General features: G+C 44.3%; 1 protein-coding gene across 1 annotated transcript in view; it reads left to right on the top strand.

Annotated features, from left to right (window-relative positions):
- LOC137369737 (cadherin-2-like) overlaps window positions 1–12,907 on the top strand; it is a 192,167-nt gene that overhangs the window by 103,963 nt on the left and 75,297 nt on the right. The window contains exon 3 of the mRNA XM_068031127.1: window positions 10,826–11,055. Within this exon, the coding sequence (XP_067887228.1) occupies window positions 10,826–11,055 (230 nt within the window). The remainder of the gene's footprint in view (window positions 1–10,825; window positions 11,056–12,907) is intronic.

Here is a 12,907-nt window from a genome sequence, read left to right as displayed (position 1 = left end):
GTTTGTAGTGGCAGTAGGGCAATTAACCAGAGGACACAGATTTAATGTGATTGGCAAAAGAGCCAGAGGGGAGAGGAGAATGTTTGTTTATTTTTACACAGCAAGGTATCGTGACGTGGAATGCACTGTTTGAAAGGGCAACGGAAGCAGATTCAGTAGTTCCTTTCAAAAGGGAATTGGATAAATACTTGGAAGGGGAAATAATGCGCAGGGCTATGGAGAAAGTGCAAGGAAGTCACTAATTGGATAGCTCCTTCAGAGAGCCAGTATAGGCATGATGGGCCAAATGGCCTTGTTCTGCATCAGAGTGCAACAGAGTTAAATCTCTCTGGTCTTTTTTTTAATCAGAAATCAGTTTTCAACTGAAAGTTATTGATGCCCACTGAAACTTCTACTGTCAAAATACGTTTGCAGTATCTTCGTCAACAGATATAAATAGATCAATACCTCATTGTTAGAGATCCCCATGTGCATCAACACTGGCTCAATCTCGTCTGGTTTTGTGATACCAGAGCTGAAAGTAATGTTTAACAAATTTCATTGGCTCGGCTTGTACTCTGAGTATGGAAGACGAAGGCGTGCTCTAGTCAAGGTGTCTATGCTGATTAAAGGAGTTTATAGGGTAGATCGCGAGAAACTATTTCCTCTGGTGGAGAGCCCGGAACAAGGGGTGTAACCTTAAACTTCGAGCTGGACCATTCAGGGTTTTGTCAAGAAGCAGTTCACACAAAACAGTGGTGAAAATTTGGAACTCTCTTTCTCCACTTTCCCTCGGGGTGGGTGGGGAAGCTGTTGGTTTGAATCGGTGGGACCATTTGAAAATTTCAAAACTGCGATTGATATATATTATAGTGATAGGTATTTGTCAGGCAGGAGTATTAAGGGTTACAGAATCAAGGAGTGTAGATGGAAGTGAGATGCAGATCAGCCATGATTTAATTAAATGGTGGAACAGGATTGAGGGGCTGAATGGCCTCTTCCTGTTCCTATGTTTCGTCCTTTTTTAAGTAGCTGCAGGAGCAGTCTGTGTGTGTGTGTGTGTGTGTGTGTGTGTGTGTATAAAGCTGCTTGTGTTTGTGTGGTGTTTGCTATGTTGTCATGCTTTGCTGGGCCTGCTCAATGATGTAGAATGAAAGCTACTGCTCACTGTCGCCTCCCCCATTCCGCCTCCACCCCTCCCCGCCCCAATGATTCAATGTCAGCAGTGAGGGATTTGTGTGCCTGCGCTTGACAAAAGAGCGAAAATGAGTCAGCGGAGCAAAGCAAAATGCCTGCGACAGCATTTTAATCCATAACTACTTGATCTCTCCTCGTCAGCAAGTTTTCTGCGATGTGTCCTGAGAGATCATTCACAGTTCACGCTCTTAATTTACAATACCGATTTTTTTTTTTTTTTTTTTCCCTCCCGTTCTTATCCATTCTGAAAAGCAGTTGCAAACTCCAGGTTTCCCGCACGTTTTCTGTTCTGGTCGCCAGAAAGCGGTGGATATTTGGGAGGGTGGTGGCAGGTGTATTAACAAATGTGTGTGAATATTAAATGGGTGGCAATTCCAGCTTGTTTCGTTGACTACTTTTTTTTTGTGTGTGTCATTGTTCTGTGTCTACCAAGGCCTCATCCCTGGTGCCGTTGTTGATTCTTCATTGGCCTGATTATTGTGACGGTCTTGAGAGTTGTGGGAAGAGGTTGTAAAAAGCCGTAAAGAAAATAAGACTGCCTGTGGATTCCCAATTTTCATCTAATTAACAAAGCCAGAGCTAATTACAGTTTAATTAAGCCATCCACCAATAGAAACCACAGGCTGGAAAATTTAATTGCCAGCTTTAACGTGTGCTGTACTACATTGAATTATGGGAAGATGGAAACGTGTAATAATTTAGATGATACGCTGTGTAACTTCAAAGGTAAATCTCTTTATTGAGATCAGTCTGCATCAGAACCCAGGCTACAAATTGTCTGCAGTCTTCTGCTGTCATATTAAGTTATAAATGAGATCGCTAGTGCACTTTCATGGCCATAAGGTAATTCTGATCTACAACCTGAAATTTTAAGAATGCTTTGTAGTGAGGAATTCACACAGGGTTAATGTGTTGCACTTTTCTGGACAATATATACTCCTGGAGCTACTGAGCCACAGGCTCCAAGTCTGCTTTTAATGTGCACCTCTGCTAATTGCTTTGTGCGGTTGCTGTTTTTAATTTATTGTCTTGGCTGTCGTCCTCCTCTAAGTAGTTTTCTGCATTCCTTCCATTGTAGCCTCTTGAGCATTTCCCACTTGGTCCCATCATTGGCAACTGGGCCTTCAGCAGACATTCCAACTCTAGTAAAGAGATGCAATTTCCCCCCCCCCTCAAATTCACCATTGATTTTTTTTGAGATCTCAGCGAATTGAGGGATACGGGGAGCAGACGGGAAGTGAAGCTGAGGTCGAAGATCAGCCATGGTCGTATTGAATGGCGGATCAAGCTCAAAGGCCTGTATAGCCTACTCCTCCTATTTCTTATGCTCTCACGAGAGGGCTCTGAAAACGAGGGATTTTTAAAGCCATTTGCACCTGCACGCTTAATCAGTCGCACTCCCCATGCACCTAGACTGGAGAGAAAACCAGCATTGGGGTCTGCCGAGGAGTGTTGCTTTTTTGAGTCTGGAACCACAAGCCGCATGCTAGCTGTGCTGTTTGAGCTACCAGGCAACATAGCATGTGGTCCCAAAGTGTGTACTTGAGCCGGACAGAAAAGACCTGTTGGTGGATTCGGGATACTCAGCGCCACCGCACAGAGCAGGTAAGAGGCTCTGAGGCGGAGGAACGACTGGAGTCCTGGGATTGTTTACACAGAGCTGAGGAAGCCCTGCCAGACAACTCCAACGGAGGCTTGGGGAATGGGGGGAGGGGAGGGCGGTGGAAGAGAGACAGAGGGTAAGAGGGGAGACCCCCACTCGTAGAGCCTCACTGGAAGGAAGTGGGGGGGATGAGGGAGAAAAAGATCTGAGCCTTCCAAGAGAACTCCCCCTGCCCCCACCCCCCAATTGGTGGGAGCAGGCCTGACATCTGGATATCCCAGTCTCCCCCGACGAGTCCTAATTCAGGCATTGAATCCTTCAGATGTCCTTGCAAGGGCCCCATCATGGGCAACCACTCTGTCTGAAAAATAGGCTGATGTAATCTCCGGTCGAACATCCTTTAGGTGCCCCCAGGACGTTGATCCCTGAAATTGAGCCTCGATTTGCCCAAATGGGGCAGCGGTATAGATTTTCTAAAGAGCTCTGATCTGTTGGAGATTAAATAAGCCACGAATGAAGTTTATAAACCACTTGGCAATCTCTGTTGGTTTATATTTGAGGAGGAAAAATAGCGACTTTTTTTTATACTAAATCTCTTGGTTTTTGAGAGCTTTGTCTCTTGATTTAAGAAGGTGGAGATGGTAAATGGGAACATACAAGCATACAAATTAAGAGTAGGAGTAGGCCATTTGGCCCCTCAAGCCTACTACTTTGCCATTTGATAAGATGATCTGATCTGATTATGGCCTCAACTTTACTTGCCTGCCGACCCCTTGTAGCCTTTGACTCTCTTGTCAATCAAGAATCTCTCCAACTCTCTCTCAAACATATTCAATGACCCTGCCTCCACTGCTGTCTGAAGAGAATTCCACAGACTAACGACCCTTGGAGAAAATATTTCCCTCCTCTCCGTCTTAAATGGGAGACTCTTTATTTTTTAAACTGTCCCCTGGTTCTAGTCTCGCTCTCTCGCTCGCTCTTTTTTTTCCTCTCATATGAGGAAACATCCTCTCAGCATCCACCCTGCCAAGTCCCCTCCAGATCATAGATGTTTCAATAAGGTCACCTCTCATTCTTCTAAATTCTAATGGATACAGACCCAACCTGTCCAACCTTTCCTCCTAGGATAACCCCCTTCATCCCAAGAATCAAGTCGACTGAACCTTCTCTGCACTGCTTCCAATGCAGTTATATCCTTTAAGTAAGCAGACCAGAACTGTACACCGTATCCATATGCAATATGTGGTATTGGTGACTCAATTCTTTATTTTAAAAAAAAGCCCACAGTATCAGATATGTAGAATCTTTGTCTTCGCAACTTACACTCCTACCTATCTTAGTGTCATCAAATTTAGCAACCATACCTTGGGTCCCTTCATCCAAGTCATTGATATTGTAAATAGTTGAGGCGCCAGCACTGATCCCTGTGGCACTCCCACTGATCACAGCTTGCCAACCTGAAAAGACCCATTTATCCCGACTCTCTGCTTCCTGTTAGCTGACCAGTCCTTTTATCCATGCTAATATGTTACGCCATACACCGTGAGCTCTTATTTGTGTAGTAACCTTTTTGTGGCACTTTATGAAATGCCTTTTGGAAATCCAAGTACACCATATCTACAGGTTCCCCTTGATCTTTGTAGCTTGTTACTTCCTCAAAGAACTGTAATAAACTGGTCAAACATGGTTTCCCTTTCACAAAGCCATGTTGACTCTGCCTGATCACATCAAGATTTCCCTATGACAGAAGTTAGGCTAACTAGCCTGTAGTTTCCTGCTTTCTGTCTCGCTCCTTTCCTGAACAGAGGAGTTACATTCACTATTTTCCAATCTGATGGGACGTTTTTAGGGAATTTTCCAGAATCAAAACCACTTGGCCACTTTTAAGACGCTAGGGATGAAGTCCATCAGGTCCTGGAAACCTGTCAGCCTTTAGTTCCATTAGTTTCTCAGTACCCTTTCACCTCGTGATTTACAAGTATTTCTGGGATGTTGTTTGTCTTCTACAGTGAAGACTGGCACAAAATATCTGTTCAGCGCCCACAGTACCAGATATGAAATTCCAGGACTACAATGCAGATTTAATACTGAAGGTTTTTAAAAAAAAAAAATGATAAATAAACGTAATTACTCATGACCATGTGAGTGAGAGGGAGGAATATCTGTTCGGCAACTTTATGGACTTGTGACTGCTTATTGCATCCAAAATCGATGGTCAAATGTTAACAGAAAACTGAACTTTAGTTTAGACATCTTTTTGAGGAAGTGTGATGGAGTGTATTTTGGCAATAGGGATAGGAATATAGACTTAATAGCACAGTTCTAAAGAGTGTGCAGAACAGAGGGACCTATTATTTCCTTATTTTCGATTAATTCCCCAGGCTCTGAAATTCCCTTACCCTCTTTTTTTTTTTAAGATGCCCATTGAAACCTACCCCTCGCACAATGGCATTGCATGTAGGAAAGGATTTAATAAACTCGCTTTTTGGTTTAGTGTATGTGTTGCTGAAAAACTGAAGTGTCATGGCACACAAGGCTACTGTACCATGGGAGAGGTCAAAGGTCAGATTTGGCCAGACATGGCAGGTATAAGAAGTGGAAAATTGAGTTAGTCGTTACGACCCAGAAGTTGGCCCATCGAGTCCGTGCCGGCTCTCTGTCAGCAATCCAGTCAGTCCTATTTTCCCCCATTCTATCCCCGTAGCCCTGCAAATTCATTTCCCTCAAGTGCCCATCCAATCTCCCTTTGAAATCATTCTTCATCTCAACTTCCACCACCCTTGTGGGCAGCGAGTTCCAGGTCATTACCACCCACTGTGTTTAAAAACAAAAGTTCCTTACATCGCCACAACCGCGCCCCCCCCCCCCCCCCCCCCCTGCTCTGCATCTCTTGCCCAAAACTTTAAATCTGTGTCCCCTAGTCCTCGTACCGTCAGCTAATGGGAACACTTTTTCCTTGTCTACCTTCGTCTAAGCATGTCATACTCTTGTATCCCTCGATCAGATCTCTCCACGAGAATCTCCTTTGCTCCAAGGAGAAAAACCCCAGCTTCTCCAACCTAACCTTGTAGCTAAAATCCCCCATCCCTGGTAAATCTCCTCCTCTGCACCCTCTCGAGGACCCTCGCATCCTTCCTATAGAGTAGTGACCAGAACTGGATACAATACTCTAGTTGGGGCCTAACCAGAGCTTTATAAAGGTTCAGCATAACTTCCTTCCTTTTTGTACTCAATATCTCTATTTATGAAGCCCAAGATCCCATATGCTTTACTAACTACTCTCCAATGTGTCTGTCCTTCAAAGATTGATGCACATGCACCCCCAGGCCCCTCTGTTCTGTACACTCTTTAGAACTGTGCTGTTAAGTCAATATTGCCTCCCCCTATCCTTTCTGCCAAAATGCGTCATATCGCACTTCCTCAAAAAGATGTCTAAACTAGAGTTCAGTTTTCCGTTAACATTTGACTATCGATTTTTGGGTGCAGTGAAGAGTCACAAGCTGCAGAACCGATATTCCTCCCCCTCACTCGGTCATGAGTAATTATGTTTATGTTTGATTTTACTTTTTAAAAAACCTTCAGTATTAAATCTGCATTGTAGTCTGGAATTTCATATCTGGTACTGTGGGCTTTTTTTGGAATGTTGTCAGGAATACCAGCGCACTTCACTTAGTGCAGGAGTTGAATTGTGGAACAGTTTGTTCATCCTTTCTTCCTGTAAATCAAGAAAACCGTTGACTACGCAACTGCTGTGCAAACTTCCTTCACAGGCAAAATACTGTGTCTGCTGGAAGTCTGAACTACACCAGAAAATGCTGGAAATACTCAGCAGGTCTGGCAGCATCTATGGAGAAGAGAAGCAGAATTAACGTTTCAGGTCTGTGACCTTGCATCAGAATTCTGAAATGTTTTCCAACTTCTCAAGTGGAATTTATTTCAATAACTTGGTGGAAAATGGACCCTGAATTAGAAGGGTTGCTGGTTCAATCGTCCTGTGTTGAGGCAGCTCAAAATAAAGACTTGCATTTATATAGCGCCCATCACAACATCACAAATCTGTGTAGCTGATGTGTAGTCGCTATTGTAATGTAGGAAACATGGCAGCCAATTTGTGCACAGCAAGCTCCCACAAACAGCAGTGTAAAAGACACCATTTCAAAATTTGCGGACGATACAGAACTTGGAGCAATTGTGAACTGAGGAGGATAGTGTAGGGCTTAAAAAGGACATAGACAAGTTGATAGAATGGGTGGACAAGTGGCAGCTGAAATTCAATATTTAGAAATGTTGAGTATCATTTTGCGAGGAAGAACAAGGAGAGACAATATAACATAGGGTACAATTCTAAAGGGGGGATGCAGGAGCACAGGGACCTGGGTGAATGTGTGCATTGAAGGTGGCAGGACAGGTTGAGAGCATGGCTAATAAAGCATAGTGTCCTGGGCTTTAATAGGAGCATAGAGTACAAGAGCAAGGAAGTTATGTTGAACTTGTATAAAACACTAGTTTCTCCTCGGCTGGAGTATTGCATCCAGTTCTGGGCAAAACTCTTCAGGGCATTGGAGAGAGTACAGAAAAGATTCATGAGAATGGTTCCAGGGATGAGGAATTTCAGTTATGAAGATAGATCGGAGAAGTTAGGTGGTCGGGAAATATAGGGACAGTTGGGGATGTGGTAGGAATATGGGATTACTGTAGGATTAGTATACATGGGTGGTTGATGGTCGGCACAGACTCGGTGGGCCGAAGGGCCTGTTTCAGTGCTGTATCTCTAAACTAAGTTGGGACTATTTTCCTAGGAGAAGAGAAGGCTGAGAGGAGATTTGATGGAGGTATTCAAAATCATGAGGGGTCTGGACGGAGTAGATAGAAACTCTTTCCACTTGATCAAGAGTGAGAGGGCACAGATTTAAGGTAATTGGCAAATAAAACAATGGCGACATACTGTGCTTTTAAAAAAAAAAAAAAAAAATTTCCTTGAGTGTTTAGGATCTGGAGTGCACTGCCTTGAGGCGGTGGAGGCAGGTTCAGTGGAGGCCCTCAGAAGGTAATTAGTTATCTGAAAAGGACGCATGTGCAGGGTTATGGGGAGAAGGTGGGGGAATTGCATTAGATGAATTGCTCGTTCGGAGAGCCGAATGGCTGTCTTCTGTGCTGTGATAATGACCAGATAATCTCTCTCTTAGTGATGTTGGTTGTGGGATAAATATTGGCCAGGACACTGGAGAGAACTTTCCTTCTTTTCTCGAAATAGTGGCCACCGGTGATCTTATATGGGGAGACAGGGCCTCTTTTTTTTTTGAAAGATGCCACTCCTGGCCGGGCAGCCTCAGTACTGCACCAGGAGTGTCTGCCAAGCTTTCTCTGCTCTAGTCTTTTGAGTGGGTCACAAACCTTCTGATTCAGAGACAAGAGTGCTACCCACTGTTGACTCATCTCATTTGGGAAGCAGTAATTGCTTCAACTGGTCACGAATAGCCTGTGGAGAAAAAAAAAATCAGACGAGGATTCCTCCTGTTGACACCTATTTGTGACTCTGATCAAAGGCATGTAGGTGGATGTTTGATACTGGCTCTAGTTTGACTTTGATGTCTTCATGGTTTAACGCTTTAGAGCAGCCGCTGGCCTAAGCTTGCACTTTAGGATTGCCCGTTTAGGCAGGGTATTGTTAGGTGATAAATTGTTGGGACTGTAGGGGAAGTTGTTACATTTTGAAAGTAAACAAAAGCTCCTGATGACACCTGACAACCAACAGTGACCGAAAATAACGGCTGGCTGCCTTACTGGAGGGCGACCGATATTGACGGAATCACATCCCAGTATCAACTTGCATTTATGTAGCGCCTTTTAACTTCGTAAAACGTCTCAAAGCGCTTCGCAGGAGCATTAGCAGACAAAGCCTTTACACCCAGTCACCTAACACAATGGTTGGTTGACATCCTTCCATCTGTGAAAACTGATGGACACGCAGCAAACAATCCATTTATGTCGGGGTGTCTTCTGGTGCACCTTTGCTGATGGCTGTGAAGGCCAGTCCTCGAGAGGCAGGTTCTGCCACAAGTGACGCTGCGAGTTGTTTTTTGACGTTGGCGCCTGTTGCCGAGCTGCCGTAGCAACCAGTCATGCACAACAGTCCACAGGATGTGTCGACATAGTAAGGGCAGTAATCCAAAAACTTGGTCAAAGAGGTAGGATTTAAGCAGCGTCTTAAAGGAGGAGAGAGGGGTTTAGGGTGATGATTCCAGAGCTCAGGCTGGACAGCTGAAGGCATAGCCATCAATGCTGGAGTGATAGAAATCAGGGGAATGCAGGAAGCCAGAATTGGTGGAGCAAGGAGTCAAAACCATCTGTAATGGGAGGAAATTGACTTGTTATTTTAAAAGTAGCCTTTTAACACTTGACCAGCTCTTGCTGCACAGTGGCAGAAGGGTCAACACTCCATGTGATAACTTGCTACACATTGTGTTGGTAGTGGAGATCCTTGAGTGCTCCTCGTTGGCTTTTGACTTGTAGATAAGCAAGTTCCATCATTCATTCCTAAATTAAAGGTTAAGTTAGTAAGATGACTGTCCATGTTCATTGTTGGTTTTATCCAGTTGGTCAAGCTTCTTCTATTGGTTTAACATTACAAGCGTGGTAGTTTGAAGGTTTGACGAGTGTTTATCTTTTCAGTCTACTGTCAGAGCCTTCAGGGGGCCACATATACAAAATTGAAAGTTATACAAGGAGAATAGGGTTTATGTTGGGAGATCTTGGTGATGTAATTTAGAATGTTAAATCTGAATGAGACTACCGTAGGGGGGAGCAACGCCATCCATTTTCAAACCTCATGCTCTACAAAACTTACAACTGGCAAACTTGTAAATGAAAAAGCATTTCAAATGGGTTTCGGTTGTCTGAGCTGTGGGTGCAGGAGGGGTTGTCTAAGGGCTATACATTGGATATTCTTGTGTAAGACTGTCACACTGAACTGAGCTTCAGGCACCACATGTGGTCCATGACTACCTTGATGATGAGGCGTGCATTTAACCAGCACCCTCGGGGCTTCCCATAGTGCTTTCCTGCCAAGGAAATACTTTTTGAATGCTCGGTTGTAATGTAGGAAATTCAGTAGCTGATTCACAAGCAGCAAGATCCCACAAAGTGCAATGTGATAAAGACAAGATAAATTGATTTTAATGTTGGTTGAAGGGTAAATATTGGGCACAACACACCTCTTCAAGATAGTGGGGTCTTTAATGCCCACCTGAGGGAGCAGATGGGGCCTGACTCCACCCATTCTTTACTCTCTGCCACCAAAACTCTCATCGTATCCTTTGCCATCTCCAGGCTTTTTTCTCCAGTGCTTCTCTCTGAATGTTCACTCATCAGGATCCTATGCTGTACACACTCTCAAAACTCTGAAATCTGCTGCTCACAACCTACCCCATAATAGACTCTCGCCCTGCCTCTCCCATTCCTACTCCCCTGTATTATAGTGGGAGGAAACCACTGGAAATGTTGGATATCTGATTAAAAATTGAGAATGTGCTGCCTGAAAGGGCAGTGGCGGCAGATTCAATAGTAACTTTCAAAAGGGAAAATGTGCCGGGTTATGGGGAAAGAGTGGGACTAATTGAATAGTTCTTTCAAAGAGCCAGCGCAGGCATGATGGGCTGAATGGCCTCCTTCTGTGCTGTATTGTCCTATGATAATAGGAACACTTGTTTTAGCTGCAATGCAGTGTGCGTAATTGTAAGCAGCAACTTTGAAATTTGATGCAAATAGAAGATTAGTTTCTTTTTTGACCAATTTTAAGCAATTGTCCAATTTAAACGTGGGCATTTTTTTTAAGTAGTGGTGACTGTGCTCGTGTAATAGTGTCATGATACAATGCCAAAAGGAGACCATTCAGCCCGTCGTGCCTGTGCCAGCTCTGTGAAAGTGTTATCCAATTAGTCTTTTTCCCCATAGCCCTGCAAAAAAATTTTTTTGTGCAAGCACTGTTTTGTTTTAAACGTTTGCACAAATATCTTGATCTAACAATGCTGTTTTTTTTTTTTACAGTGGGGTTTGATGACTGCTATGGGAGCGTGGTGGTGCAGTATGAAACGAGTAACCCACGTTTCAGGGTCCAGCGGGACGGTGTGGTGTACGCAACCAAAAACGTCCACCTCTCTGGCAAACAGTTGAAGTTTGCGATAACGGCACGTGGAACCGAGACCCGGGAACAATGGCAAACTGCTGTCAAGCTAACAGTGAGGCCCGAAAGTAATACCAAACACAGTGGACAGAAGGTACCTCGCCATATGCTTAGCAGTAACAACGTCGCATGCATTGAGTCTGTTGCCTTTTCGGGTTCAGTTCCCTAACATTACTCTTGGCAATGTGTACCTCCACAGGGAGAGCATATAAATCGGGTGGGAAGGTGGCAGGGTCCTCACCTGCCATCTTCCTGCCTACTCCCCAATTAAGTCTGTGGCCAGAAGTCCTGTGGACAGCCATCTTGCCCCTCTGCTAATTGTGGCCCTTAAGTGGGCAGTTAATGCCTAATTAAGGGCCTTATCCTGCCCCTACCGGTATTAGCCCAGCAGAGGGCGGGCTTCTCTCCACATGGGGAAGACAGCAAGCTAATCTGTGCGGGTGCCATCTTCGGAGTGTGGGTATGGGGTGGGAGGGGGATAGTGGGGAGAGAAGTTCCCCTCATTCAAAGGAACTTGGTGCCTGATCAAGTTACCCAGCAGTGGGAAGAGGGGGGTCTGCAGAGAGCCGCCACCACTGCCCTTGATGCCAACCACCCTCCATAAATCCCTCCCCATCTCCCCCACGCTGCAAAACCCCTCCAGCCATGACTCACCTGTGGGGCCTGGCTCCCTCAACCATCCTAGGCCTTGGGTGGCTGCATTACCAGCAAGCAGCCACTGCCCCCCCGAAAGGGGTATAAAAGTTTGGAACTCTTTCACAAACTGATGCTAGATCAATTATTAAAATTAATCAACCTCAAAGTTAATTTTTTGTTGACCAACGTTATTAAAGGATATGAGGCAATATGGAGTTTGGTCGCAGATCAGCCATGATCTCAATGAATGGGGGAACCGACTCGAGGGGCTGAATGGTCGTCTCCAGTTCCTATATTTCTATATTTGTCATTTAATCTCTCCTGCCTTCCACCCTTGCACAGACCTTTGTTTGTTTTTCTTCTACCCCTCCCCCTTTTCCCGCCTCTACAGTTTGGGGGGCGGGGGGGAGGAGAAACTCTAACTTATAGCAGTCGAAAGGTCATAGACCTGAAATGTTAAATCTGTTTCTGTCTCCACAGATTTTATTTTACATTTCTAACATTGGCAGGATTTTGTTTTTTGTTTTTGTTAAGATTAGAGATACAGCACTGTTAACTTTCTATAGTATCACTGGCTCATTGTTATGACTAGAAGCTTGTTCCATAATTTGTGATATTTATGAAGAATTGCTTGTTTGGTGTGAATCGAGTTAAAGCAAAACACTAGCAGTGCTGTCATAGGTGTTCTGAAATCAGAGGCCATGCTGTAACCTTTGGTCACCAATTCACTGGTCAGAGAAAATGGTTTCTCACCACTTGCTATATCAGAGCCTCTTGTCATTTTGAATATCTTTATCTGTGCTGACTCTCATTAAACTGTACTTCTCAAAGTGTGAATTAATTAATTTTGTCCTTGTCTTTGACAATGGTCACTTGTGGTTTTCCCAACACTGACGTTCACCTGCCTGGACTATAATTACCAGCTTTACACTTCTTCCCTTCTTCGAATAGGGGCGTAGCATTTGCAATGTTCCAGTCCTCCAGAACTACCCCCATATCCAAGGAGGATTGAAAGATTGTGGTCTGAGCTTCTGCTAGCTCTAACTTTTTACACCCTTCAGTCACCTGGGGTCCAACCCATCTGGGCCAGGCGACTTGTTAACTTTGACACTAATCTATTTAGCGCCTGCTATCCAACATTGTTACTGCAATATTAACTTCATCCACTTCTTTGGTAAAGAGAAATGTAAGGTACTCGTGCAGTAACTGAGTCATCTCTCTGTAGCCACAAGGTTATTTTCTTTTTGGTCCATAGACCAGCCTCCTCATTGGTTACTAAAGATTTTTGGGTTCTCTTTTATGTTAACTGC

The sequence above is a fragment of the Heterodontus francisci genome, chromosome 5 (genome assembly GCF_036365525.1).
Source record: "Heterodontus francisci isolate sHetFra1 chromosome 5, sHetFra1.hap1, whole genome shotgun sequence".
Classification (NCBI taxonomy): domain Eukaryota; kingdom Metazoa; phylum Chordata; class Chondrichthyes; order Heterodontiformes; family Heterodontidae; genus Heterodontus; species Heterodontus francisci.
The sequence above is the reverse complement of the archived record's forward strand: the minus strand, read 5'-3'. Positions and strand labels throughout refer to the sequence as shown.